The sequence below is a fragment of the Vanacampus margaritifer genome, chromosome 7 (assembly GCF_051991255.1).
Source record: "Vanacampus margaritifer isolate UIUO_Vmar chromosome 7, RoL_Vmar_1.0, whole genome shotgun sequence".
NCBI lineage: Eukaryota > Metazoa > Chordata > Actinopteri > Syngnathiformes > Syngnathidae > Vanacampus > Vanacampus margaritifer.
Window position 1 is genome coordinate 668820 of NC_135438.1, and position 25340 is coordinate 694159.

The 25340-nt window shown below is 43.0% G+C and overlaps 2 protein-coding genes across 4 annotated transcripts; both read right to left on the reverse strand.

Annotated features, from left to right (window-relative positions):
* Nucleotides 1-583: 583 nt before the first annotated feature.
* Nucleotides 584-14757, reverse strand: capn9 (calpain 9). Of its 3 annotated transcripts, XM_077571089.1 has the most exons (21): nucleotides 14608-14757; nucleotides 13449-13789; nucleotides 11651-11720; nucleotides 10570-10688; nucleotides 10162-10295; nucleotides 9912-10080; nucleotides 9208-9291; nucleotides 9047-9132; nucleotides 8262-8339; nucleotides 7465-7625; nucleotides 6117-6274; nucleotides 5724-5932; nucleotides 4573-4609; nucleotides 4415-4495; nucleotides 3245-3302; nucleotides 1925-1989; nucleotides 1758-1826; nucleotides 1376-1454; nucleotides 1161-1277; nucleotides 1021-1079; nucleotides 584-868 (listed from the first exon to the last, which is right to left on the reverse strand). In XM_077571089.1, exons 2-21 carry the CDS (start codon nucleotides 13641-13643, stop codon nucleotides 842-844), a joined length of 2055 nt encoding a protein of 684 aa, XP_077427215.1. In that variant the 5' UTR covers nucleotides 13644-13789; nucleotides 14608-14757; the 3' UTR covers nucleotides 584-841. The 3 variants fall into 3 exon arrangements, 2 of the variants coding, with proteins under 2 accessions (XP_077427215.1, XP_077427216.1); XR_013294801.1 differs by lacking the exons at nucleotides 584-868; nucleotides 1021-1079; nucleotides 14608-14757 and having other exon boundaries at nucleotides 1262-1277; nucleotides 1669-1826; nucleotides 13449-14314; XM_077571090.1 differs by lacking the exons at nucleotides 584-868; nucleotides 1021-1079; nucleotides 1161-1277; nucleotides 14608-14757 and having other exon boundaries at nucleotides 1382-1566; nucleotides 13449-14310.
* taf5l (TAF5-like RNA polymerase II, p300/CBP-associated factor (PCAF)-associated factor) lies at nucleotides 14733-24078 on the reverse strand. The gene is made up of 6 exons (XM_077571091.1): nucleotides 23914-24078; nucleotides 21754-21898; nucleotides 20551-20655; nucleotides 18980-19326; nucleotides 17180-17605; nucleotides 14733-16737 (listed from the first exon to the last, which is right to left on the reverse strand). Exons 2-6 carry the CDS (start codon nucleotides 21893-21895, stop codon nucleotides 15952-15954), a joined length of 1806 nt encoding a protein of 601 aa, XP_077427217.1. The 5' UTR covers nucleotides 21896-21898; nucleotides 23914-24078; the 3' UTR covers nucleotides 14733-15951.
* Between the last annotated feature and the right edge of the window lie 1262 nt (nucleotides 24079-25340).

Here is a 25340-nt window from a genome sequence, read left to right on the forward strand (position 1 = left end):
ATACTATATAGAAAAAAGAGAAACAAAGAAGAAAAAAACAGCAAAAGGTTATACTGCAACGAAGTTCTGGAACAATTTTCTGCTCCTTCATCGTGGACTTCGTCTAGTATCACTAGAACGCAAGTTGGTGCGTTACTTGTGGATCGTTTGTGCATTGCATGGATTTCATAGCAAAGTTTACAAATCGCAGATTGACCTCATTTTATATGCTGCATCTCGACTCATCTCAACTCTTATTTGCTGGAGAGAAAAAAAACAACCTGTCACTCTGTACACAGGCCAAAGCGCTAATGCCAAAGTGTAACTTTGGCGCCATCTTGTGGCAATTTGGTGCCAAGGAACTACGTTGAAGTAATTTGAGATTCTTGCAGTGTTTTTCTACCATCTTGTGACAACTATTTGAAATAAATGATAACGCTTTTGCGGGGGTTGTCAAGAGCTACACTTTGGCATTATAAGAACATCTTCAGTAATGTCATGTCATCTTATACTTTGATGACTTTTGTTTGTTTGTCGCAATGATAAAAAAAAAAAGATGTGTTATCTGGAACTGTTTAAAATGTAAAAAATACAAGTCACGACAAACATTTCACAGCTTTATTCACAATTTATTGGTTCATTGTAGTGATGAAAAGAAAATCAAAAAGTAAAATCAATAGCAAGTTGAATCCCTCAAACCGACATCTCACGTTAGTTGCTCCATTTGTGCCCGACAGCGGGCAGGCGAGGAGAAGGCTTAAAACACAAAGAAAAGAACCAGCAACATGAATATGGCTGCCTTTTATGAGAACGGGACGGCTTTTGTTCTTCCGCTGGCTTCTGTTTTGCTCGCAGCATCTTCTCACACGTTCATGGACAAGATCAGAAACTGGCGGGGAGGCAAAGAGGAAGTTGAACGAAAAACACCGTGCGCAGGCGTGCGCGGATAAATGGAGGAGACGATCACACGGGAAATGTCGTACGTTCCAAACGCACACAAAATGTGCAAAAAGGTGTTCGTTGGCGTTTGCATGAGCTCACCTGCAACATGTTCATTCGAATCCGACCTTTGTTGTGCTCATCCATCGCCTGGAAAACTCCTGAGGAAGGAAACACACAAAAAATGGATTCATCGCTGCCATCGTCTTCCTCCCGATCACGTTTGTCGCTGCGGCACCTACGGAACATGTTCTCCAGGCGGACGATGCAGGTGAGATAGTCGTCAAAGTCGATGTCGTACTTCTCGTCAGCGAACCTCAAGCCGAGCAGCTGCAGCAGCTGATTGTTCAGCTGCATGCCTGCCGTTGGATGACGTCATAATCGTGCCTTTTACGACGTTTGCTTCTCAAACTCTCAATTGCTTTCAACATGTTCAAGTGCAGTGACGCGGTCTCACCTGCGGCTTTGAGGGCGCTGCGGAGCTCGTAGGAGGACATCTTGCCCGAACGGTCCGTGTCAAAGGAGAGGAAGAGCATCTGCAAACAATACAAGAAGGAAAAACACAAGAAGCAGAAGGAGAACCAGAAAGAATCAGAAGAACATTCAAAAGAAGAACCAGAAGAGGCAGAAGGAAAAACAAAAGAAGAACTTGAAGAAGAACCGGAAGGTCAAACAGAACCAGAAAAAGTAGCAGAAAAAGAAAAAAAAAAAGAATAATAATAGAAGAAGCAGAAGAAAAAGGCGACGAACCAGAAGAAGCAGCAGCAGCAGCAGACAAGGAAGTCAGACATGGTCAACATTTCCCATGATGCACCAGTCCCGGCTGCCAGCTCACGTACAATCCACTTCTTCATCTTTTCCCAGAAGACCTTGAACTCCTGGAACTCCAGCTTGCCGGTGTTGTCCACCTGGAAGCCTGAGTCAAAGGGACAACCGCCAACATCCTACTCACTCACTCACTCATTCCATGGGTCGGGCAAGCGACCAATCCATGACGGAAGGATACGTCCATCAGGTTCATGATGCTGTGGCAGGTGTGGAGGCTCAGACCCTCAAAGCGGATTTCCTTCCCTGAGGACAGAAAGATGGTTGTGGAGGGCTTGTCCTCATTCGGATTGTCGCCCAGCAGGAACCAGTTCGAGCCTACGCCTTGGACTGGTCGCCGTTCAACGTTAGGGCACATATGAAATACGTGGACGGGCCGAGAGTTCAGCAAATGACTGGTCGCCAGCCAATTGTTAGGGCATATAAGGACTGGTCACCATCCAACATCAGGGCACATCTCAAAACTGTGGACTGGTCACTAGTTAAACAATGGAGTGGTCTCCATCCAATGCCACTTATGCCAGGGCACATGTAAAAACAGTGGACTGGTCGGACATTCAACAAATGACTGGTCACCATCTAATGCCAGGGCATATATAGACAAATAATGGTGCCATGGTCAGGGCACATGTAAACATTGTGGACTGGTCGCCAGCCAATGCCAGGGCAAGACAAATAACAGACTGGTCACCATCTAACAATAGGCTAAAAATAGACAAATAATGGACTGGTCGCCATCCAACATTGGGGCACAAACATTGTGGACTGGTCGCCAACCAATGTCAGAGCACATAAAAACAGTGGACTCGTTGGGGGTTCAACAAATGACTGGTCGCCAGTCAATACCAGGGCATATAGACAAATAGAATGGTCACCATCCAACAATAGACTAAATAAAGACAAATAATGGACTGGTCGCCATCCAACATCAGGGCACATATAAAAAATGTGGACTGTTTGCCAGTCAATGTCAGAGCACATAAAAACAGTGGACTAGTTGGGAGTTCAACAAATGACTGGTCGTCATCTAATGCCAAGGCAAATATGGACAAATAACAGACTGGTCGCCATCCAACATCAGGGCAGACGGGTCACCAGAAAACGCAAGTGTGTATATATAGACAAATAATGGAATGGTCGCCAGCCCACGTCAGGGCACATATAAAAACAGTGCACTGGTCGCTAGTTTAATTATGGACTGGTCACCATCCAATGTCACAGCACATATAGACAAAATCGGGACTGGTCACCAGTTGCATAGAAAACCAATGGACTGGTCGCACGTCTATGTTAGGCCACAAATAAATGGATTGCTCATTGACAATTGCGGCTAATTTGTTGTTGACTTTTTTTCAACGACATTGACACGCTACGATGAGCGTGACGAGAAGCTGCGAGCGGCACACGTGCTAACCGCTAGCCAGCCGGGCTAACGCGGAAGTCAGTCAGCCCAAGTGCGGGTGCGTGAGCAAATTGGAAGACGGCCGGCGTGTTGACGTACGGCTGCTGAGGACGCCGTTGAGCAGCTGCTGCAGTTCCTTGACGGAGATGGCTCGGTCCTGCACGCAAAAGCACATTTTCAGGCACACTTTTTCCCCCCATGATGTTCTTACGCAAGAAATCTAAAAAAATATCTCAACATGTGACACCGGCAATGCGAACCCGAGGGCACTACGATGTAGGGCTGTGCAATTCATTGAAATTCAATTACAATTATTTTAATTATTACACTCCACAATTACAAATCGTAAAAAAAAAAAAGTTTATTAATACTAATTTTGAATTGTTGGAGTTTTTTTAGATTTATACACTTTTTTAAAAATGTTTTTGAAATTTTAAAATACAGTAATTTAATAAATTTTGTTTCATCCAAAAGGAACTTGCATAATTATAGTGTTTCATCTTTTTTTTTTATTCGGCTTCATATTTTTCCGTTTTCAAAAAATAATCATAATTTCAATTATTACCAAAATAATCGTGATCAATATTTTCTTCAAAATTGTCATGACCTGTTGAATTTGTCTTGTTTGTGTTGCTTTGTCTCCCTCTACAGGCGTTTTTGCGTAATTGTTTTTCTGTTTATTGTGTTCCGGTCGCTGATCTGAATATATGACTGCTGAGAGGCCAAGATTTTTGAAGCCGCCATATTGCTCCTCCCAAGAAACGTTTCTCGGCATACGATCTTATACATTTCATTTTACAACTTGCCTTAAATACATGTATAAATGATATGCTTAATGATGTTTACAGGAGGAAACTTGTATATTTTTTATTCAAGAATTCTAACTGTAATTCAACAAACGATGCCTCTGCCAAATCTAATATTGGGGTGTAAGGAACAGAGCGCTAAAAGAAAAAGAGGGTCTTCAAAGCAGCACATGCCGTCCGTCCACTCGTTAATTGTTTATTGTATTTTTTTTTACTTGCTAAAAGATAGAGACCAGCCCGCCACAAACCCCCCAACCCCGCCCCCCCCCGGCCTTATACTAACTGCCTACGAGCTGCGTATGTCTCATCTGTACGTGTACCGTATGATTGTCTGCTCGCGAGATGGGAGGAACAAGATGGCCGCCCTGTGGCTTCAACGGCTTGCGCGGGCGTGTAACGGGCTGGCGGCTATCCAGCCATAAATCATCAGATCAGTGGTTCCGTTAGGCTGCAGCGGACTCACCGATCCGGCCAGCTGGTCGAAAAGCCTCCTCAGGCCTTTCTCCTCGTCCGTCTCGTCGTCGGGAGCGCTGGGCGGCGGTGGCTGGGGACCAATCAAACACGGCGAAACTGTGAGAGGGCGGGACCTAGCCGCCGCCGCCGGGTGAATACTGCGCTCACCTCAGGCAGGTCCGCGTCCACGTTGCTGCCCATCTCGCTGAGCAAAAACAACAAAACGTTTACATTCGATTCAGATTCAGGTTCGAATTAGCGGCCCACGTTTACATGATCAAAAGTCTCATATTTGTTGCATTTAATTCCCCCCCTAAAAGTGGCTGATATATTAAACAAAAAGGACTCAATTATTGGTTTATTAATTGATAACAAAATTAAAAACAAATTATAGATAACCCAAAAAAACAATCAGTTAAACAATTATAAAATTAAATATACAATTATAGATAACAAAAACAAAAAAATCAGATGAACAATTTTACATGTAACTTTTATTTTATTTTAATTTGGTTCTTATGGTTTATTTGATCAAACAAATGGTTAATTAATTATGATTAAATTAATAAAAAACAATATAAAAATGAAAATGTTTTATGATTTTAACAATCTGTTTAATATATATCAAAAGCACTTTTTTTCTTAACTTTATAAATAATTGCTTAATTTCAAATTTTAAAAAGTAAAAAAAAAAAATAATTGATTATTATGGTAGCACTCTTTGATTAACTTAATAAATAAATTATACTTGCCGCACATCAATTATAAATAACTTTAAAAATAAAAATAAAAAGATTTACCCACACATTTAACAGAATTACTTAATTTATCAATTGGTTTATTCATTCTCTTAAATTGTCAAGAATAATATTGGGAATTACGATTTTTATTACCAAAAACATTTTACGTATACATTTAATTTTTTAGCTTTATTGAGTAATTTGTTAATTAAGTAAGTCATTAAATCATACGTAAATAATTTAAAATGAGAAATATTTTATGATTAAAACAATCCATACAACATGTGAATGCAACACATTTTGACCAACTTTCTCACATAATTGCTTATCCAGATTACTAAAATAATTAATAATTAATAAAAATAAAAATGAGCTTATCATTTGTTTGAAAGAAAATACATGTATTAAAAAATATATAAATGTATTAAATGTTTTTAAAAAATATATATATAAATAGCATTACATGCATTTCTAAACACATAAATTATAAATCATATTTAAAAAAATGAGACATTTTTTTAGACCTCAACCAAATCCCAACGGGCCGTTTTGAATGAAAAAGCGTTTTTGGGCACTCACAGGGCGGCCATCTTCTTCTCGGAGAAGATGCGCACCAGGAAGTCGGCCTCGCGGTGCGGCTGGAAGGTGGTGGGCACCAGCAGGTAGCGTCCCGGCGGCAGCGTGAAGCGCTCACACACCTCGCGCAGGTTGATGTAGGTTTTGCTGCGAGCTTTGGACGCGTGCGTGCGGAAGAAGTCTTTGCCCTGCTGCTCGGCATTGTTGGGAGCCTGAACCACGAGGCACACTCGTCAATATTCCAGATTTGGGGAAGAACAAACAAAAATACTCTGCAACGGGAAAGTCGTTTTTTTTTTTTTATATGTCTTCTTCTTTCCAATGTCGTGTCAAACTAAACATGTTTGCCACCCCCAGTTTACAGAATGAAGTGAACGGCAAGGGCCGACCTCTGACCTCGTAGACGGCGAAGCCGATGGTCTCCAGGTCCATGCCCTCCTTCCTCAGCTGCCGCCGGTTCTTCTGCATCAGCGCGATGACCACGCTGCACATGTCGTCGTCGTCGTCGGCGTCCGCCAGCTCCAGCTTGAACTGCGGGTTGGTCCAGAAGGTGTCTGCCGGCGCAACAGCGCGCAACAACGCGCAATATTGGAATTGTCAGACCAGTGGATTCAAGTTGCTTATGTCCTGACGATTCCAAAACTGAAAATGCAGGCCAATATCATTTTCCTGATGAAAAATAACATCAATAATGAGAGTTGATGAGTGTCGTCTGGAAATCTGGACTGACTGGCGTGAGTCGGGTCAGCCGCCCTATCAGTCAATATGTGTGCGTGCCACAATATATATATTGTATTTCGATTTTTTTTTTTACATATAATATTTCGATTTTTATAATATTTTTCATTGCTGTAATGTACAAAAGCACAATATTGTTTGTGTTTTAATTTTATTTTATTTTATATGAGCTATATTGTGGTCATTATCGTAACGTGATGATCAAAAAAGGACATTTTTACAAAAATGATGGTTACTTTTGACAGTTTTATAAACCTAAAATATGGCATCTCAGTTAGATTTTTTTCAAGCACTTGTTTTTAGTTGATTTTATTAACAAAAATGTTTTTTCAATTTTATTTTTTTTTACTTGGTCACCACTAAAATAATTTTCAAAATTAAATAAAAATTTGAAAATGAAATATAACTGAAAGGATCTTTGTGCAGTTGTTTTTGTTGTTGTTTTTACCCGCGACTGCCACCTCTGGCCCAAATCGTAACTGCAGCATCTGTGTCAGGCTCATTCATGGTGACAGTTGACAAACAAAACATGACTTCAAATGAGGCAAGAAAAACTCGGCCCCTCCCCAAAGAAACTGTGAAGTGTGCCGGGTCCGCATACTCGACTATAAAGGGAAGATTTCAGCTGACAGGTGCAGTCACAATCAAACAGTCAGGGCTCTTCGTACTCATCTGGACGTTGGTGGCGCACACATGATGGAGAAAAAGCCACAACATGACCTTTTTCAACGGCAAAATGCAACTTTTAAAATAATTCCATTCAACTCAATCAGAAAATGGTAGCAATATTTGAAAGCCAAAAGTTCCCTATTTGAACTAAATAAACATCAATTGTGAGATTTTGTCCAGGTCCAAGTCAAGTGGAGTCTTTCACAAGTTTTAGTTTCAAGTCGTGAAAATCGCCAACCGCAGTCGCGGCACGCCATCGAGTGTCTCGCGTCTCCCGCATTGCTTTCCGAAGCGGGAAATGTCATTTGGAGGTTTTGTGTTTATTTTTGCGGCTCACCGATGAAGTTCCTGCAGCCGCCGGCGGTGGAGCCGCGGATCCACTGGCCCTCAAACAATTGCGCCTCCCAGTGGCGCTTGGTGGCGTCCGTCAGCGCGTCCGGCGTCATGTTGCAGATCTCCACCTTGTCGAAGTTGGACTTGAAATCCTCAAACGTCATCCTGAGCGCACGCGGGCCACAAAGTACACAGCACGCACGCGTTCTTCAAGCAAGCCCACCATTTCTAACGCTCCGCCTTTCGTTGATAATTGAAAGCGAAAGAATAATTGTGTTGTGCGTTGAAATGACAAAATAGGGCTGTGCGATTAATCGAAATTCAATTACAATTTCAATTACGAGACTCCACAATTACAAAATTGGCATAATTGTTAACAAGAATAAAAGATTGATTTGGAGTTGTTTAAATGGATATTAGCACCTTCCGTTTTTTTCATTTTAAAATGACTAATTTAATCAATCTTGTCTTGCATAATTATAGTGTTTCAAGGAAATTTATTTATCTTAATATTTTACATGCTTGAACATCAACACAACAAAACAGATGATTGTCCTAATTGCGATTTCAGTTTTTACGAATTAATCATGATGAATATTTTCTTCATAATCAAGCGGCCCTAATACAAAATGCACTGACAATTAAATCAATCATTCGCGTAACTAATGTGTGTTGACCTCAAATGAACTCGGAAAAATTGCGCAAAAAAGAAAAGAAAAGAAAATCACGTCCACATTCAATCTGGACGTCTTCCGTTTTGTTTGTTTAAAGGAAAACGTTTCCAACGAGAACAAGACTGACCAGAATTCGCCGTCTTCGGTGGAGTGCTGCAGAATTCGTCTTTTCTCCGCTTGGTCCACGTAATCCCACTCTCGCGAACTGCCGGCAAAAACAAAACAAAAACAAGAACAGCTTCGGATTGTTGTGCTTCATGTCAGTCGATGAATGAGGTCGTCGATTTCAAGGCACATTTTCAAAAGATGTCTCAAAAAAAAAGACTGCTGGACTCGACACCCAAATACGGGCCACATATAGAATATATGTATAAAAAATAAGACTGGTCACCAGTTAATGACAGGACATACAAAAAATGAACTGGACGGACGCCAGCCGACATTAGGGCATGTATAGACAATTGAATGGACTGGTCGCCACCCAATGACAGGGCACAAACAGAAACAAGAATTGCCTGGCAGGCAACATCTGGCTGTGTATAGACAAAAAAAATATGATCTAATGTCAGGGCATTTAAATACAAAAAAATGAACTGGTCGTCATCCAATGACAGACATATAGAAAAAAAGACCGGTCGCCATCTCATGTCTAATGCGTATGGATAGAAAAAAGCAAACTGGTGGCAAGCCAGCAGGGCCCTTGTTGACAAAAACATGATTGGTCGCCATGTCAGTCACAGCAAATTAGCACCAGCATTGAAGCTAACATGCTAACATACCAAGCACCCGCACAAGTGCGAGTGTGAGATTTGAACCCCGAACTCTAAAGTGCGAGGCAGGCCCGCGAAGCGCCAGGCCAACGCGCTTGCCCTTTTGGTAAACCCAGATTGAGCAAATCTGACGGTACCATACCCGTCACTCCAGGGACCGTTCCACTCCACCTGACCCCAAGGGTTCCTCACGCGGACCAGTTTGACCTTTTGACCTTGGCAGTTGACCTGAAAGGAGAGCAAAGCCCGTCACGCGTGCGTCACGCCTGTCGGCGGCGAGTGGTCGCCAGCGGCAAGCCTTACCTCCTGCAGGCCGGTGATGGAGTAGGCGTGACCTTTGACCAGGCCGCTGCTGGTCTTGGCCTCTGACTCGGCCGAGCTGCTGATCTGCAAAAAGTTTTACAATCGCCGACAGATTCGTTTTTGTTTTTTGTTTCAAAATAGTTTTTCATTATTCATGATATTTATATAGATATACATTTTGACTCATTTTTGTTTCTATGTGTGCGTTTTTTTATTAACTTTTTTTTTTTTAACGTTTTGACTATTTTTTTTTTTTTAATTTCAGTTTAAATTAGTTTTTAGTTTATTTTTCCCATTAGATTTGATGATTCATTAAGGTTAGCTTTTATTACTTTCAGTTTATCATAATTTATGGAGTAATTGTTGAAAAAAAAAAGGTGTAATAATAAAGTAATAAAGTACAATTCTCAAACTACTGTTGGACTTTCCTTCTTGTGTCCAGCGTCATGAAGCCATTTAAATGACCTCATCGGATTAAGACATAAATATTCGAATGTCAAGAAATAAACTGGTTTGATAACGGGCAAATTACTCACACGGTGTTCATGTTTGTGTGTGCCTTTAAGGGGCGCGGCCTACAACATGAAACGTGACTCTTGCTCCAGAATCGCCGTCTCCATGCTTCTTGCGGGTGCATTCATTTCACATTTGCATATCGCTGTTCAATGAGGATCCCGAGCCAGAGCTGGGTTCTGAAGGCTTACGTCGATGGAGCAGCCCATCATGGATCCTCGGTCCAGCGCCTTCTTCATGACGTGGAAGAGTTTGTCGTTGGATTTCTTGGTGTCGTGCACCTCGCCCACGCCGCCCGTGAAGTCCTCCATGGCCTCCATGGTGCTGCCGCCCTTCAGCGACTCGTAGCTGCCGTGCAGCCTGCGGAGGGAAACGTGAAGACTCCAATATTTGCGGCGGTGCGAGGAAGGTGCGAGGAAGGAGCGCCGGCGCCGCACGTACTTGGCGTAGGCTTTCTCCAGCAGGGCGCTCCAGAATTCGTTGTTGGAGGCCGAGTGAAGCAGGATGAGCTGACCGCGCACCGACGGCAGACGGTCGTCCACCACCACGTCCAGCCACTTGTTGTGCCGCCAAAACTGGCACGGAAACACAAGCGGGTTCAAGTCAACGTTCAAGTCACTGCCGTCAAGTGAAATCACAAATGAAACATTTCCAGCTGCAACTTATGCAAAAAACACCAAAACATTTGCCATTTTACACAAAGGTCAAATCAAGTTCACCCATTAGCCCAAATCCCGACCGGAGTCACTTTTAGGGAGTGGCGTATATTCACACCTTCACCACTTTTGCACGGGTTCGCCGTGCTAATACTTTCATCAGCACCTCAACAGCCAATGAGACGGCTCGTACCTGGAAGTGGAAGATGCCGGCGTAGCGGTGCTCAAAGTCCTGGTCGTGCGGGACCACCCGCGCCAGAGTGTCCTTCTTCAGAGTCAGGGACGCGATGGCGGCCAGGAGCCAGCAGTCGCCTGTGGGCGGAAAGACACAGGTGCATTGTGGGTAGAGCAGACACAGCCAATGACAGCGCTTCATTGACTTTCATTCCCCGATGCCGGATTCGGTTTTTGGCCGGGGGTGCGTAGCAGGTGCTCCGACGCCGCTCCGCTGTGACTTTCAAGCTTTGAAATAACTTTATTGACACCCAAACGCCAGTAGATGGCAGTGACGAGTTTCCGCGCGATCCTCTGCTGGTCGCTACCTGCTTGCTACAGAACACCCAACGCTATTTTCCACCTTCGACTATTTCGTGAGTCACGGCCTGTGTTTTGTTATGATCTATTTTTACTTTTGTGTCGAGAGGGCTCCATTTAATTATTCATTTATTATTATTTTTGGGGGATTAGTTATTGTAAACTTAGAAAATTATAAAGAAAATATTGGAAAATAAATATCAGAATCTAATAGAAATAAATAAATATAAAATGAACCCTACACGTTTTTTAGAGTGTAAAAGCTCATGTATGTTTGATTAACGGGCATCAAAAATTAACGACATTTTTGTAATACTTCATTTAACTTCAAATAACGTTTTATAAATGTAAAATGTAGTTTAAATTTTTAATTTTTATTTTCATTCGGAATATTAAGACCCGGTTAGACTCAATCAGATCAAAATTGGCTTCATCATTATTATTATTATGTCTGCTTTCATTTAGAACACAAATTTACTGTTGAGAGTCTGAAATTTCAAGGATGTGGACATCTTTCAATTAAACAATTAATTGCTGATCAAAATAATAATGGATTAATTTGATAAAATGTACAATTGACATTTTTCCACAAGCCACCTCACAAAACGCCAAAATGGGGTCGGCTGTGAAAACGAGCGGCACCGCAACGAGAAGCGCAGGGTTCGACGTGGATTTTGACCTGTAATTGTACTCAAGTAGAGCGCGAGCACTTTTGCCTCCGACTGGCCGTCGTTACGTACCCAGCTGTCCCTGGCAGATGTCCGTCCGGTTGGCATCGTCCACGATGAACTTGGGGCTGGCGCACATCTCCTGACGAGGCAAAATGGAGGACGAGGGGGGGTGAAGACAAAAGAATGAGCAGAATGAGGAGAATGAGGAGGAGAAGAAAGAGGAACCGGTCCGGTGACGTGCCAGCTGGCAGGTGTGTTCTGTTCGCATTCCAAGCTTATCAATCAAAACACACACTACACATTCCTTGCTGGGGTGTGTGCATGCGCGCGCGCGTGTGTAGTAAGTCGGTGGAGGCGGTACACGCCCCTTGGCCAATCGCAGCCCTCGAAAGGAACTTTTCCTGCACGACGGCTTTGTGGAACAAATACTGCACTTCATTCAAGGGCAAAAGTGTGTGACTTTTGACGCGTCCTGTGACATGTGTGTGAGCTGGGTGGTCTTTGATGTGTCATATGACATACAACGCAAACGGACTCCCACCCCGGCCAGGCTTATCAATCAAAATGGCTGACCAGCGCAAACACCAGCTGTGTCTTTGATGCGTGATTTGACATACAAGGCACAGGAACAAAAAAACATGTATGCAACTGTTGTGTCTTTGACAGGCAGTGTGCGCTACAATATACATAAAAGGCGCATCAGCCATGTCTTTGTGTGACATACACTCGTAAAAAATTCATTAAATTAATCTGCTTAGTGACAGATAACGCACATTCATATGCAACATTGGTGTCTTTGATGTGTTAAGGTCTTAAAAAAATAAACATTCGTGTAACAGTTTTCTTTGATGTGTCGTTTGACATACAAAGCACACATACACACATCAATTGTGTCTTTGATGTGTCTTGTGATATACAATACACACACATGCAACAGTTGTGTTGTTGTTCTGCCGTTTGACATACAAAGCACTCAAACAAGGATTGTCTCGATGTGTCATATGGCAAACACACATACACACATCAATTGTGTCTTTGATGTGTCTTGTAATATGTAACACCCACACGTGTAACAGTTGTCTTTGATGTACCATTTGACATACAAAACACACATACATGGATAGCCAAGTCTTGATGTGTCATATTGTAAACACATACACCGTGTGTGTCTTTGATGTGTCTTGTGAGATACAGCACACATTCAACAGTTGTGTCTTTGATGTACCGTTTGGCATACAAAGCACACCTGCACATATACAACGGATGTGTCTAATGCATCACAATGCTTACACAAACACCACCCACCACAGATGTCTTTGATGTGTCTTGCAACATGAGACACAAACACACACGCAACACTTGCCTTTGATGTGCCAAAAGCCAAACAAAGGACAATGCAAGTGCGTCTTTGTTGCATCATGTGACATGCATACACAAACGCCACACGCAACAGCCGTCTTTGATGGGTCTTATGACACCCAATAAACAGGCACGCAACACCTGCCTTTGATGAGCCAAAAGCCAAACAAAGGACAATGCATTTGTACACGTATACAGCAAGTGTGTCTTTGATGCACCGTGTGACATACAATGCATACAGACACATGCGTGCAACAGTCGTCTCTTTTATGTGCCACGTGACCCGCAAAGTACACACACATGCAACGGTTGTGTCTTTACTGTGTAGGATGTGACAAGCAATGCAAAGACAGACAAGTTGTGTCTTTGATGTGCCATATGACACACAAAACCCGTTTCTATGCAAGACATTTCTCAGCTAAACTCAGCCGTGCAACAAATACCTCCAGGACACACGCAAGCAAAAGTGTCAGGTGTCTTTGATGCGCTTGTAAAAGACGCTACATACCGGCGGCCTCTTCCACTCCAGCCTGACGGGAATGGCCTGGCTGAAGAAGAGCGACGAGTCTGTGGCGGGGAAGTCGGGGTCCTCGAACAGGACGCGCCTCTGCAGGCATTCCTGACGCAGCTGCTCGAAGGAGCGGCCGTCCATCTGCGTGTCCACGGCGGCGCGGCCCCCCGCCAGGGTGGACTGCAGGGGCATGATGCTGGCAGCTGAAGGAGGCCGACGTCAAGTGAGGCGGCGCGGCCGTGTGCCGTCTACACCAGGCCGCGGTCAGGCCGCCTCCTCCACGCCCTCCTCGCAAACGGGTTTGTCCTCTCGGACCTCGCCCCGCAACATTCTGCGCTCTGGAATGGCGGTCAAAGAGCACAATCCTCAACAAGGCTAAACGGCACGCACTTACTGGCAATTAACAATCTCGGAAGCTTCCTGTCATTGCGGTGATTTAATCACCCACTTTAGTTTACCGCATTTCAAAATCGCTAAATAATAAAAATAAATTTGATTAAAAATAAAAATGATAAATATATATAAAATGAAATACGAGCTTAAGAGATCAATTCAAAACTAGGTAAAGCTCAGGGAACTTTTTGTTTTGTTTTTATTTCCGCTTAATGTCAAAATATGCTGGTGACGCTGGGAACTCCTCTGTAAGTTTATGAAGAAAAAAAAGGTTAAGAAATTTAAGTGGAAGTCAACCTTAAACATTTCTTGACAATAATATGTTATGTGTGACCTCACTAGTCTAAACATGACATTGCGATTCATATTACATTTGTGCAATATGAGTTATGAAGCAAAATGCAGCCTTTTTGCAATCTGCTGTCGACTGAAGATGACGTCAAAGTTGCTCAGGGTTCAGGCAACGGCCAATCACAGCTCACCTGTTATCTGAAACTGAGCTGTGATTGGTTGTTACCTGAGACCTGCGCAACTGATGCCATCTTCAGTCAAATGGATAAAAACGGCGGGATTTTGCTGCATAACTCATTCTCATAACAGAATATTACCATATTTCGATTAGTGGGGGCATACAACATATTATTGTCAAGAATTTTGGGGGGGTTGAGTGAAAGTTTAAACATTTGTTAGCTAATTTGTTGCTGTTGGTTACTGCAAGTAGCTAAATTTGTTTGATCTTAATGAGATTGGGGGAGGGACTTACTAAGCTCTTCCTCGCACTCCTTTTCAGGATAGGTTGAGTTGAGTATTGTGTGGAGAAATTGATATATTGTTGATGCTGATTGCTGCCTGAAATAAAAGAATGTCTGCTTTGACTTTCTTCCGTCCTGCCAGTCAGTCACAAAAGGCGGCATCACTTCTTCTGTCGCCTGATTTATTAGAAGTTGATGACGCCGCGAGAGGTGACAAAAGTTCACGGAGAAATTGAGAGCCGACAAGTATCTGAACCGTCCAGACAAACAACTTTCTATAAAAAAAAAAAAAAAAAATAAAAAACATCAAAACAACCCAAAAGGAAAACAAAAACAAGGATGCATCTTTCGAGCCCCGGCAAAGCAGCAAGTTACAAAAATACATTTTATGATATTTACACTTCTTGTGTGGGACTATGTGGTGAAATATACCAAAAAAACAACAACAACAACAGAGACATTTGTCTTCTGAACAAAACTCGACAGAAGTAATGAACATTTCCGTCTGTGATTTCCAACAACTGTGTCGTGACAGCATTAAGTGCGCTGCCGGAAATGATCCAAATTCACTTAATTGCTCTGACAATTATTTCTCGCGTACAAATAATGAATGCATCCTTTTTTTAATTTTATCATCTATGCCAGCGGCATGTCGTGACAGGAAGAACAAATGAAAACATCTTCCACTAAATGACCCGCTTAACCCATTCAACCTTGTATTTCTATTTTCCCCCATCCTGACGATCCCACGAGTCAAAAGAAGACGGCACCACAACTTTCATATTCATCTCCCAATTGTTTGTTTGAAGGTCGTAATGATCCGACATGCTAAGAGATGCCCGAGTTGCTTCGTACGGAAGCGTGGAACACGAGGGCACTTTGACATCAATTTGAGTCGACAGCAGAGGGCAGTATAAGACAGAATGGCTGAGATGAACGGAAATGAATGGATGGATGGATTCATTTGCTTGTTTGCTATTCCACAAAGGCTATAAATAGATCACATACATCTTCCAAGAACAAGAAGAGCTCCTTTGCAAGGACGTTAATCACCCTACCTTGTCTGTACAAACCTCCCAACGATCCAAGAATATTTCAAGTAAGGCCTCAGTTAGTCATTAAACAGCATGTTGGGCATTTGAAAATCCATCTTGCCCTCTAGCAGAGGTGGCAAATCCGGGTCCAGAAAGTACAGACCCTGCCAGAGTTTGGCTTTAGCCACAGGTGCTAGCTAGCGAGCTCCCTAGCTAGCTCCCCGAGTGCTCGCTTACCTGCACCTGCGGCTAAAGCCAAACTCTGGCAGGGTCTGTACTTTCTGGACCCGAATATGACCCCTCTGCCCTCTAGACTTGGCTTCAATCCCGCGCGCTGCCCGTCACCAGCAGCAGGTTGCAGGCCATGAACTGCACGTTGAGCACGTTGCCGGCGTTGCCCGCGTACGAGCCCACCAGCTCGGCGGACGAGCCGTCGGGCGGCGCGGCGCCATGAGCGTTGCGCACGTCCCACACCCGCACCGAGTTGTCGGTGGACGAGGACGCCACCAGGCTGCTGTCGGGGCTGAAGGACAGGCCGGTGACGCTGTCGGCGTGGCCCCGCAGGTCCTTGAAGAGCGCCCCCGAGGCCAAATCCCACAACTTGACGCGCTGGTCCTCGCCGGCCGACGCCAGGTACTTGCCGTTGGGCGAGAAGGCCAGCGCCAGCACGGGCCCGCGGTGGCCGGTGAAGAGGCGCACCGACGCCCCCTGCTGCGTGCTCCACAGCCGCACCGTCTTGTCGCTGGAGCCGGTGGCCAAGTAGTTGGAGTTGGGGTGGAACTTGACGCAGTCCACGTCGGCCAGGTGGCCGGCGTAGACGCGCAGCGGGTACGTGCGCGAGAAGGTCCAGAGGCGGGCGGTGCGGTCGTGCGAGCCGCTGGCAAAGTAGAGGCTGCACGGGCTCACGTCCACGTCCCACACCGGGTAGGCGTGGCCCTGGTACAGCGCCGTGTTGGTGAAGCTGCCCAGGTCCCAGTAGCGCAGGCCGGCGTCCTCCGAGCAGGACAGCAGGCCCGAGCTGTCCGTCAGGAAGGCGGTGCCGAACACGGGGCCGCTGTGGCCACGCAGCGTCTTGATCTCGCTGCCGGACGCGTCCTCCTCGTCCATCTGGGGAGGAACAAAAAAGTCAACAGCGAGACACAAAAACAAAAAAACATTCCTTCTTGACGTGTAACCATTCAACTGTTCTTCTGATTAGCTGGCACAAAATGAGCGAACGATTGTGAACACAATAAAAAAAACTCCATCGCCCAAAGGGAGTTTGCAACGGAGAATAGTCCGACCCAAGTCTGACCTCATTTCATGCTGAAGCAGAACATTTTTTATTGATGGATAATGCTTTTTTTTTAAAATATATATTTGCACATTTCTTCTCATATTTATTTTTGTTGCTGCTTATTTCCATTTTCATCATTTTTTTGCATACATTTTTTAAAATGACTGTATATTTTTTTGATCCATTTTTATTTACTTTGGCATTCTTGGCACTTGACGTACTTCATATCTTGTAAACTAAGAGCAAATTGACGGCTTTACGTGAGCTACTCACTTCTTCCTCCAGGACGTCGCAGGCCAGTCGTACCCGCGACACATCGGCCACGTGCGGCTTGGCCTTGAGTTTGCGCGCGCGGAGGCTCCACAGCTTGACGGCGGAGTTGTCGAAGCCGGCGGCCAGCAGGCGGCTGTCGGGCGACACCTCGGCCGTGTTGAGCAGCTGCTCGGTGTGCTGGAAGGCGTAGAAGCAGACGGTGGTGAGCGAGGGCGGACCCTCGCGCACTTTCTTGATGCAGTCGCGCAGCGCCTCCAAGGCCGCATCATTTTGCGGGGCGCCCCCCGGGAGTTGCTCGGTCACCGCCTCGCCGCCGTCCTCGCCGCCGTCCGCTCCCGCCCAGGTGGATTTGGGGGCAGCGGTGGACGGGGCGGTCACAGTCACCGCCCCGTAAAGCTGGTAGTCGGTACGCCTGGAGGCGCTCACCTATGGAAAGGGTTTGTCTATTTATTACAAGGTTAATATAACAAAAATGTACAAAATAAACTCAATTCTAGTGAAAGTTGCCTTCATTTTCAACTTGTCAATTAATATGACATCAAACATGAGCTTCCGGTGTTCATTTTATTTTATTTTATTATTGTTGAACGTCCGTATAGAAGAAAGAAATCAAAGAGTCGTTTGAGAATTGCAACTTACGCTGTTATACAATACTTAGTGCTGAGATGATTATCGGCACTGATATTCAGCATTTTGACAAATATCGGCATCGGCCGATAATAGATCCATTTAAATAGTGTTCAGGGAAAAACTAAAATGGGAACTAATTATATACATTTTCATATATGCTTCTGACCCTGGGAACTCTCTGCATTTCTGTCTTTGTTTGAAATTAAAACTAAGATAAGTAACATTTTAATACTTCAGATATTTAGAAATTTTAAAGAACTTTATTTACTGTAGCAAACAATAGGGAGCCATTTACTTAAGCTTTTATTTAACTTTTGAAGACATGCTACTGCCCCTGGAAGATCCCTGAATTTTTTGTTAGATTTTAAAAATAATTAATTTTTTTAACTCCGTTATTTTACGATGTTCAATAAACATATACTTAAAAAATATATGAAAAAAAGAGCTGGAGTTTGTATTTTTTGATGCCAATATTTTCCCTTTAAGTGAAATTTTATATCGGCTCCAAATATCGGTTATCGGTGTGCTTGACTACTAATAATCAGTATCGGCCATGAAAAAAACATATTAGTCTATCTCTACTCTTTCTTTTTTTTTTTTTACCTTGCACTCGACAAATACTCCATATATGAACAAAAAAAAACTAAAACTGATACCAACACTAAAACCAATTAAAAGGGAAGTCAACCCAAAAAAATGATTGCCAACAATGTTCTATGTAGCCTCAATAGTCTAACTAAATACAGTATTGTGGTTAATATTGCGTTAGTGGAATACGAGTGAAGCAGCAAAATGGCCGCCCCCTGAGATGGATAAAAATAAAAAATAAAACAAATGCAATACTCATCAGAATGTCATGTTTAGACGAGTGAGGTCACATACAGTATAACATATTAATGTCAAGAAATGTTTAAGGTTGACTTCCACATAAAAAAACAACAACAGAGCAATGTTGCAAAAAAAATTAAAACTCAAACTAACAAAGGCACCAATTGCGCACTAGTTAGCCAAAAGTCCACTAGTATTAGGAAAGCGTTATTAGTAAGACGCAGTCCTTGCAGAAAAGAGTAGCGGAAGAATCTTACTAGTCGTCCTAGCGGTGCACTGAATTGTCTTACTATTCAGGAATTCCTGGAAAAGATGGCGAAAGGGCTTTTTTGGCACACTGACCTCCAGCTGCACGTGGGCGCCGAGGACCCTGCAGATGGCGCTGTTGTCGTCGCTCTGCAGGTAGCGCAGCAGGTAGCCGTGGGCGCCCTCGCTGAGGCGCACCACGTACTTGTGCTCCAGCAAGGCGCTGAGCCGCGGGCTGGCCGCCACGTCCTGAACGCTGACGACGTGGCGCAGCTGCTCCACGCTGGCGCGCTGGTCGCCGTCCTGCAGGAAGGCGGCGTGGAAACGCGCGTAGAAGCCGTCCACCGCCGACTTCAGGCCGCAGCGCACCATGTCCAGGTGGAGGTAGACGAAGAGCGGGTAGAGGACGGCGCTCACTTCCTTCGCCCACGAGACGTCGCCTTCTGAAGCGGCAAATTACAAAGTCAACAATCGCATAACAATCCAGGAATTTGTCTACTTTGTCGATTCGTCCATCAACCGGATTTTTTAAAACTCATAGCGCAATGACAACTAATCAATTTTCAAATGAATCGAGAATTATTTTTGATCACTAGTTAGCTTTTTTATTTTACAATGGTCCAAATCATCCAAATGTCAGTTTCTCAACAAATGTTCTGCGATTTCTGTATTTTTCCATGAAAGCAGACCGAGTATTTTTGTTTTAAATCCAAATAAAACACTTTGCTTTAACAATGTCAACATTGTGTCATTTTTTCCGTCATGTTGCAGACAAATCCAATAACTGTATCATAATTAAAGGGATACTTGACTCATTGAGCAATTTTTAGCAGTAAAAAGTGAATATTTTGTCCAGAATTAATTTGATGTACAACTAATACTTTGAAAAACTTTTTTTCCACTTGCTGTCGACTGAAGATGACATCACCTGTGCTGAGGAAATAGGTAACGACCAATCATGGCTCAGTTTGCTGACCAAACCCAGAAAACAGGTGAGCCGTGATTGGTCGTTACCTGCTTCCTCAGCACAGGTGATGTCATCTTCAGTCGACAGCAAGTGGAATTTTATTTTTATTTTTTTTTAAAGGTATTAATTGTACATGAAAAATAAAGTTATCAAATTAATTCTGGACAAAATATTCACTTTTTACTGCTGAAAATGGCTCAATGTGTTAAGTATCCCTTCAATGTTTGTGTACTTTCTGCACTGCCAATTTGAAATAATCAGTAAATTATCCTGTTTTTGAACAGAGATTAGAATGTTTTTTTTTAATCTGAGTAATCTATGAAATGACACGGGGGGGGGGGGATCTACAAATTAATTGATTATTAATATAATCATTAGTTGCATCCCAAAAAGCATGTTTTAATTTCCATCCCTTAAATAAAAAACATGACATCATTTGAAATTGATGGTGCATTTTTTTATTCTTTTTTAAACATCAATAATGCTTTATTACTGGTTGGGTCTGTAACATGTCAGGCAAAAAAAAGTTGATCATACTTTTCCCAAAGAAAAAGCTCCTGTTTTATTTTTATTCAGGACAAAAGATAATTGTGAGAACTAACCCACGTCCACTTTTGCAGCTTTCTGGCAATTTAAAGAATGACAAAGTACGGTAAGAAGCGTGCGGAATGCGGCGGAGCAGGAATGCGTGGCGACCAACCTGACAAAAAGCAGCGCAGCCGCGCGTACTGCGACTCGTAAAGCTGCGGGTCAGACTGGCACGGTGCCGCCGACACCACGTTGGCACACCCCGACTCGCTCTGGACTGTGCACGCACACACACACACACACACACATACACACACAGTCAAAAGTTATTGTTACTTTTTGGCATTTCTGATACAGGGTTATATGATTTTTTTTTAATTATATTTATTTCATTTTGACCTTTGTGGTTTAAATTCAGTTTTAATACATTTTGTGAGCAGGTTGTAATTTTGCAAAAATGCTTTGTATTCCTTTCGTTTTTGTATATATACATGGAATATTTGTTGTGAGCAAAATTTTCAAAAGAGATCATAATGACAAATTCCTTTTTCTGTAAACTCGTACAGAAACATTGTAATAATTAAAATAAATCCCATTAGCACAGAACGAAGGACATTTTTGCTACAACCACTTAGTTTTAATTAATTTTATTAACATAAAATGTTTCAAGGTTTGTTTTAAGAATTTTGTTAAGGGAAATATTTTTTCAATTTTAGTCATTTTGTTGCTTTCAACAACAATCTTGTTCTGCTTTGGATTGATAACTGATATTAACTATATAAGTATTTTATATATAATGAATCACATATTAAAAATACAAATATTATTTATTTTTACCCCATTTATGAGATAGCTGTCGGTTTAAAAAAAAACAAAAGTGGTCGTTGGGCCGATGCGGTGATATTTAATGAATATTTTCCTCCATTTGACCCCAAGAGACCGACCCCAAATTTAAAGGGAGCAGCCCATTGATCCATTGAGAAAACAGACATCGCATCGATCAGTGGGAGAACTACGTGCCATTGGGCCTAATTCAAAATGCCAGGGTGGATTTTTTTGCGCCAAACCAGCCCTGCCCTTGAGCATAAAAGCTTGCCCATCCCTGCTGGAACGTAATAGCTGAGTGGTGTTATAGCACCACCTACAGGTAGCCTGTTGCAGTCACTGTGTCAACTCTACAAGCGCATCCTGTTCGTCAGAGTAAGCCAAGGTGGCTTGTGTCTGATACATCAGAATATCAAAATTTGACCTTACATGCTAGGTCAGATAAGCACAATTTAAGAATGTCTTCTTTCTTCCCGATATAAGAATATGATAAGGATTTGATTTGTGGCTCTGTGTGTACTGTTTTTGATTTAATTTAATTTGAACTCACCAGTGAGGCTGGCGGCCATCTCTTCGGCCGTCTGCAAGAGTTTGGTGGCTTTCAGGGAGCCGTCGGCGGAGTCCACATACTGCCTGCGCTTGAGGTACTGAGCCACAGCGTACTGGATCTGTTCCGTGCGGACTCGCTTCATGACCTGCCGGCAAAAACAGCTGACGCTTAGGAGGATGACGGATGCGTCAGCATGAAGAACCGAACGTTTCCGCTTCCAACATAACGGGTGGGTCGATGGTCTCTGCCACACGTGTGTGCGTTGCGGATCCACTCCGCTCCAGCGACGGAGCAGATTCGTTTCCATTCTATCAACTTGTTCAAATGACATAGGCTGCATATGTGCTGCGGATCAGCTCCGTCGCGCCGGAGCACGCCGGACGGATAGACCTATTTTCTATTTTTGCCGGACGACGCATCCGAAGACCTTAAATCAAAAAGGTAAAAGAAAAAAGGTTTTAGCCTGGATTTAAAAGCATTTACACTCTGGGCAACTTCAATTCCATTTGTGTGCAGCATAACAGCCAAATGCAGCTTCACCATGTTTACTTTGAATTCTGCCCTCCACCAATCAACCCAAGTACAGACGCTCCCCACCTTACGAACGAGTTACGTTCCTGTTCGTAAGTTGCTTCAGTGCTATATTTTGTATTATAATTTATGTTTAAAGCCTATATAAGTATATTGAAGGTTTATATAAGTATGTTTAAGGCTTGTACAAGTAACCTGCATTGGTTTGTACTGAAAAAAACTTAATAAAATGGAGAGAATACGTACAGTACTGTACTGTACTACGTATGTTAGAGAGAGAGAGCGAGAGACACACACAGTATGTACATGTACGTAATAAGATAAATAAAATGAAGTTTAACTTACTTTTGGAAGATGTACTCGATGCTTAAGGAGATGATGGAGGAGGAGGAAGAGGAGGATTTTATATCATGAGAGGGTCTTCGTCGTCGCTGGAATCGGCTTTAAAAGTTACTTCCTCCTTCATGGGGACCGGCGTTTTCTTCCTCCTCCTCCTCCTCGCCACGTTGCTCAGCCTCCAATGAGCTCTCACAGCGCCAATCGTCGGTATTAGCGGCGGAAAGAAGCACTACGCGCAATACAAAATCCAACTTACAGCATTTCTTTCCAAACATTTTTCGACATACTGTACTCGCAGAAATGTTCGTATGTACCGTTGTTCGCAACTCGAATGTTCGTAAGTAGGGGAGCGTCTGTATTCACATCTCAAAGCCCGACTGGGTTTATATTCAATCAGCATTCCTTGAATATATTCAGGAGGACCCAAACCATGCAGTGATTTATAGACCAGTAGCAGAATTTTGAACTCTATTCTCCAGCTGACTGGGAGCCAGCGTAAAGCCTTTAGGACTGGATTGGTATGTTCTGATCTACAAGCTACAGCGTTCCGAATAAAGGCTGCAGCTGTCTGATGCTCTTGTTTTAAGAGAGTCCAGTCCAATAATCCAGTCTGCTGGAGAGAAAAGCATGGTTAAGGTTCTCTTGGTCTGCTTTGAGCATGTGGTTTGTTATTATTATTATTATTATTATTATTTGTTTGTACACACACACACACACACACACACACACACACACACACACACACACACACACACACACACACACACACACACACACACACATAGTAAGGGCAGCCGGCTTGATTATGAAGCTGTAATAATTATAATTACTAAACAACTGTTATCCAATAAAAACAAATTGATCGAAATGAACAATGGAGTCTCGGACACTTTGAGGTGGATGGAATTGAGAAAGAGACATAATGGCTGAGAAACGAACGTGACAGGGGGCTTTTAAAATGACCGCCATGTTTTTGTTTGGATTTGTTCATTTACAGATCTTTAAAAACTATTAGCAACACAGCCGGCTAACACGTGGACGTAAAAAGGGGGACCAATGCGTTCTTTCAACTGGCTGTGAATTAAAACTAAGAAACGCGAAACAACACGTGACGTAGAAGTACAGTAGTGTAAAAGATGTCAAGTTTCCATCTTTGTGGGTGTTACTGTTAACATATTCCCACCGAGCTAATGGCTAACTTGGCTCCTCAACCGATGGGCCCGCACCAGCCGGCAAGTGGCTCTGACGTTTAGCGAGTTTTAAATACACCGGCGACCGGCTTCCACTCACTGCATATCCCTCCGGTTCTCAGTGATCCACGACTGCTTCTACTCCGGACGAGTTCAGTAGAACAAGGACATTGATTTTCTCTTGGGCTCCATCCGTTCGTTTCGCTTCCAGCTCAGCCTCCATCACAGATATTTCTCCTTCTTGTTGTTTACTGGCTGCTACCGTTACACAAAACGTCAAGACTCACTAGCGACACCCTTTGACTGGAGTGTGAAGCACAATGTGTTCTGGATATAGTAAATGTCATTACGGTGTTTGAAACAACAATAATGCCACAACAAAATTACACTGAAGATGTCGACCTGAGCGACAACAGGACAGCGTGCGTCAGCAACATCTTGGCGAGGCTACCCCACCACCAAATATGGACTCTTCCTATAGCAGTCAATATGCAAATACACTTGGAGTGAAACTTTTTAAAATTTGTGTGTACACAACACATTTGGCCAAATAAATGCTCGCATCCACAAGGAATATGCCATTATTTAAGGGAACTAAACACAGACCAATTTTTATTTATAAAAAAAACATGCAATATTATCCCCACTGGTGTAGAGGTGTTCGTGGAATAAGAAGTAAGGTCACATACGTTTGGGGGATTTGGTGACTTGTAACCTTGGCAACGCAAGCTTGCGGCCACTTTGACATACATTTCTGTCGCCAGCAGGGGGTGCTGCTGGATAAAGTGCAAGCTTCCATCGGTGCATGAAAGCGGTTAGATTCGCATGCTTTATTCGGATTTAGGTCGATATTAGATGCTGACGGTATGATAACCGTGAGCAAAAATATCGCGTAAAAAAAAAATCTCTTCTTTGAAATATTTAGACAAACAGCCTTTTTGTCACTGAACACAATCAGTTTTTTTTTCTCCAACAAAATATAGAATACGTGGTACATTAAGAAACACGTACAAGCTTAATTGTTAAGTTTAAATAAATGAATAAATGTTAACTTTTTTCGGCTTGATTTCTTCTTAGTAAATCAGTGTCCTATCACTGGGGAGCTATTTTTAGAACACACCCATGGGATGTAGCCTACACTTTTTTTCCAGGACAATGCAAAGGCATCCGTGTACCCGTCTTATTTGATTTTTTTTAAGACAAAAAAGGTTGTGCTTTATCTTGACCGAGGAAGGCGGCAGTCGTCGCCGAAATTAGTCAAGGTAAAGCACAACGTTTTTTGTCTTAAAAAAGAAAAACCACAGGACGATATAGATTTGTAGACAATATGATTTTTTTTTTTTTGCCATTTCCCAAGCTTTATTTGGTTTGCAGGTAGAGATTATTAATGTGATGTAAGTTCCATGGCGCTTGCGTGGCCTAAAAAGGTTGAACCCGATATATTTTTTTTCAATGAAAATATCTACGTCCTGTCTCCTACTTTTTTTTTCTTCCTGTCTCATACTACAACTGAAGGGCCAAACCGGA

Coding starts and splice junctions, on each gene's coding strand:
- capn9 (XM_077571089.1), bottom strand. CDS start 13,643: ATGCCCCTGCAGTCCACCCTGGCGGGGGGCCGCGCCGCCGTGGACACG. Junction 10,296..10,569: donor CCGGCATCTTCCACTTCCAG/GTACGAGCCGTC, acceptor TTTCCGTGCCAG/TTTTGGCGGCACAACAAGTG. Junction 3,303..4,414: donor TCGACCAGCTGGCCGGATCG/GTGAGTCCGCTG, acceptor TTTTGCGTGCAG/GACCGAGCCATCTCCGTCAA.
- taf5l (XM_077571091.1), bottom strand. CDS start 21,895: ATGAAGCGAGTCCGCACGGAACAGATCCAGTACGCTGTGGCTCAGTAC. Junction 20,656..21,753: donor GATGGCCGCCAGCCTCACTG/GTGAGTTCAAAT, acceptor GTGCGTGCACAG/TCCAGAGCGAGTCGGGGTGT. Junction 19,327..20,550: donor GCTGCGCTGCTTTTTGTCAG/GTTGGTCGCCAC, acceptor TTGCCGCTTCAG/AAGGCGACGTCTCGTGGGCG.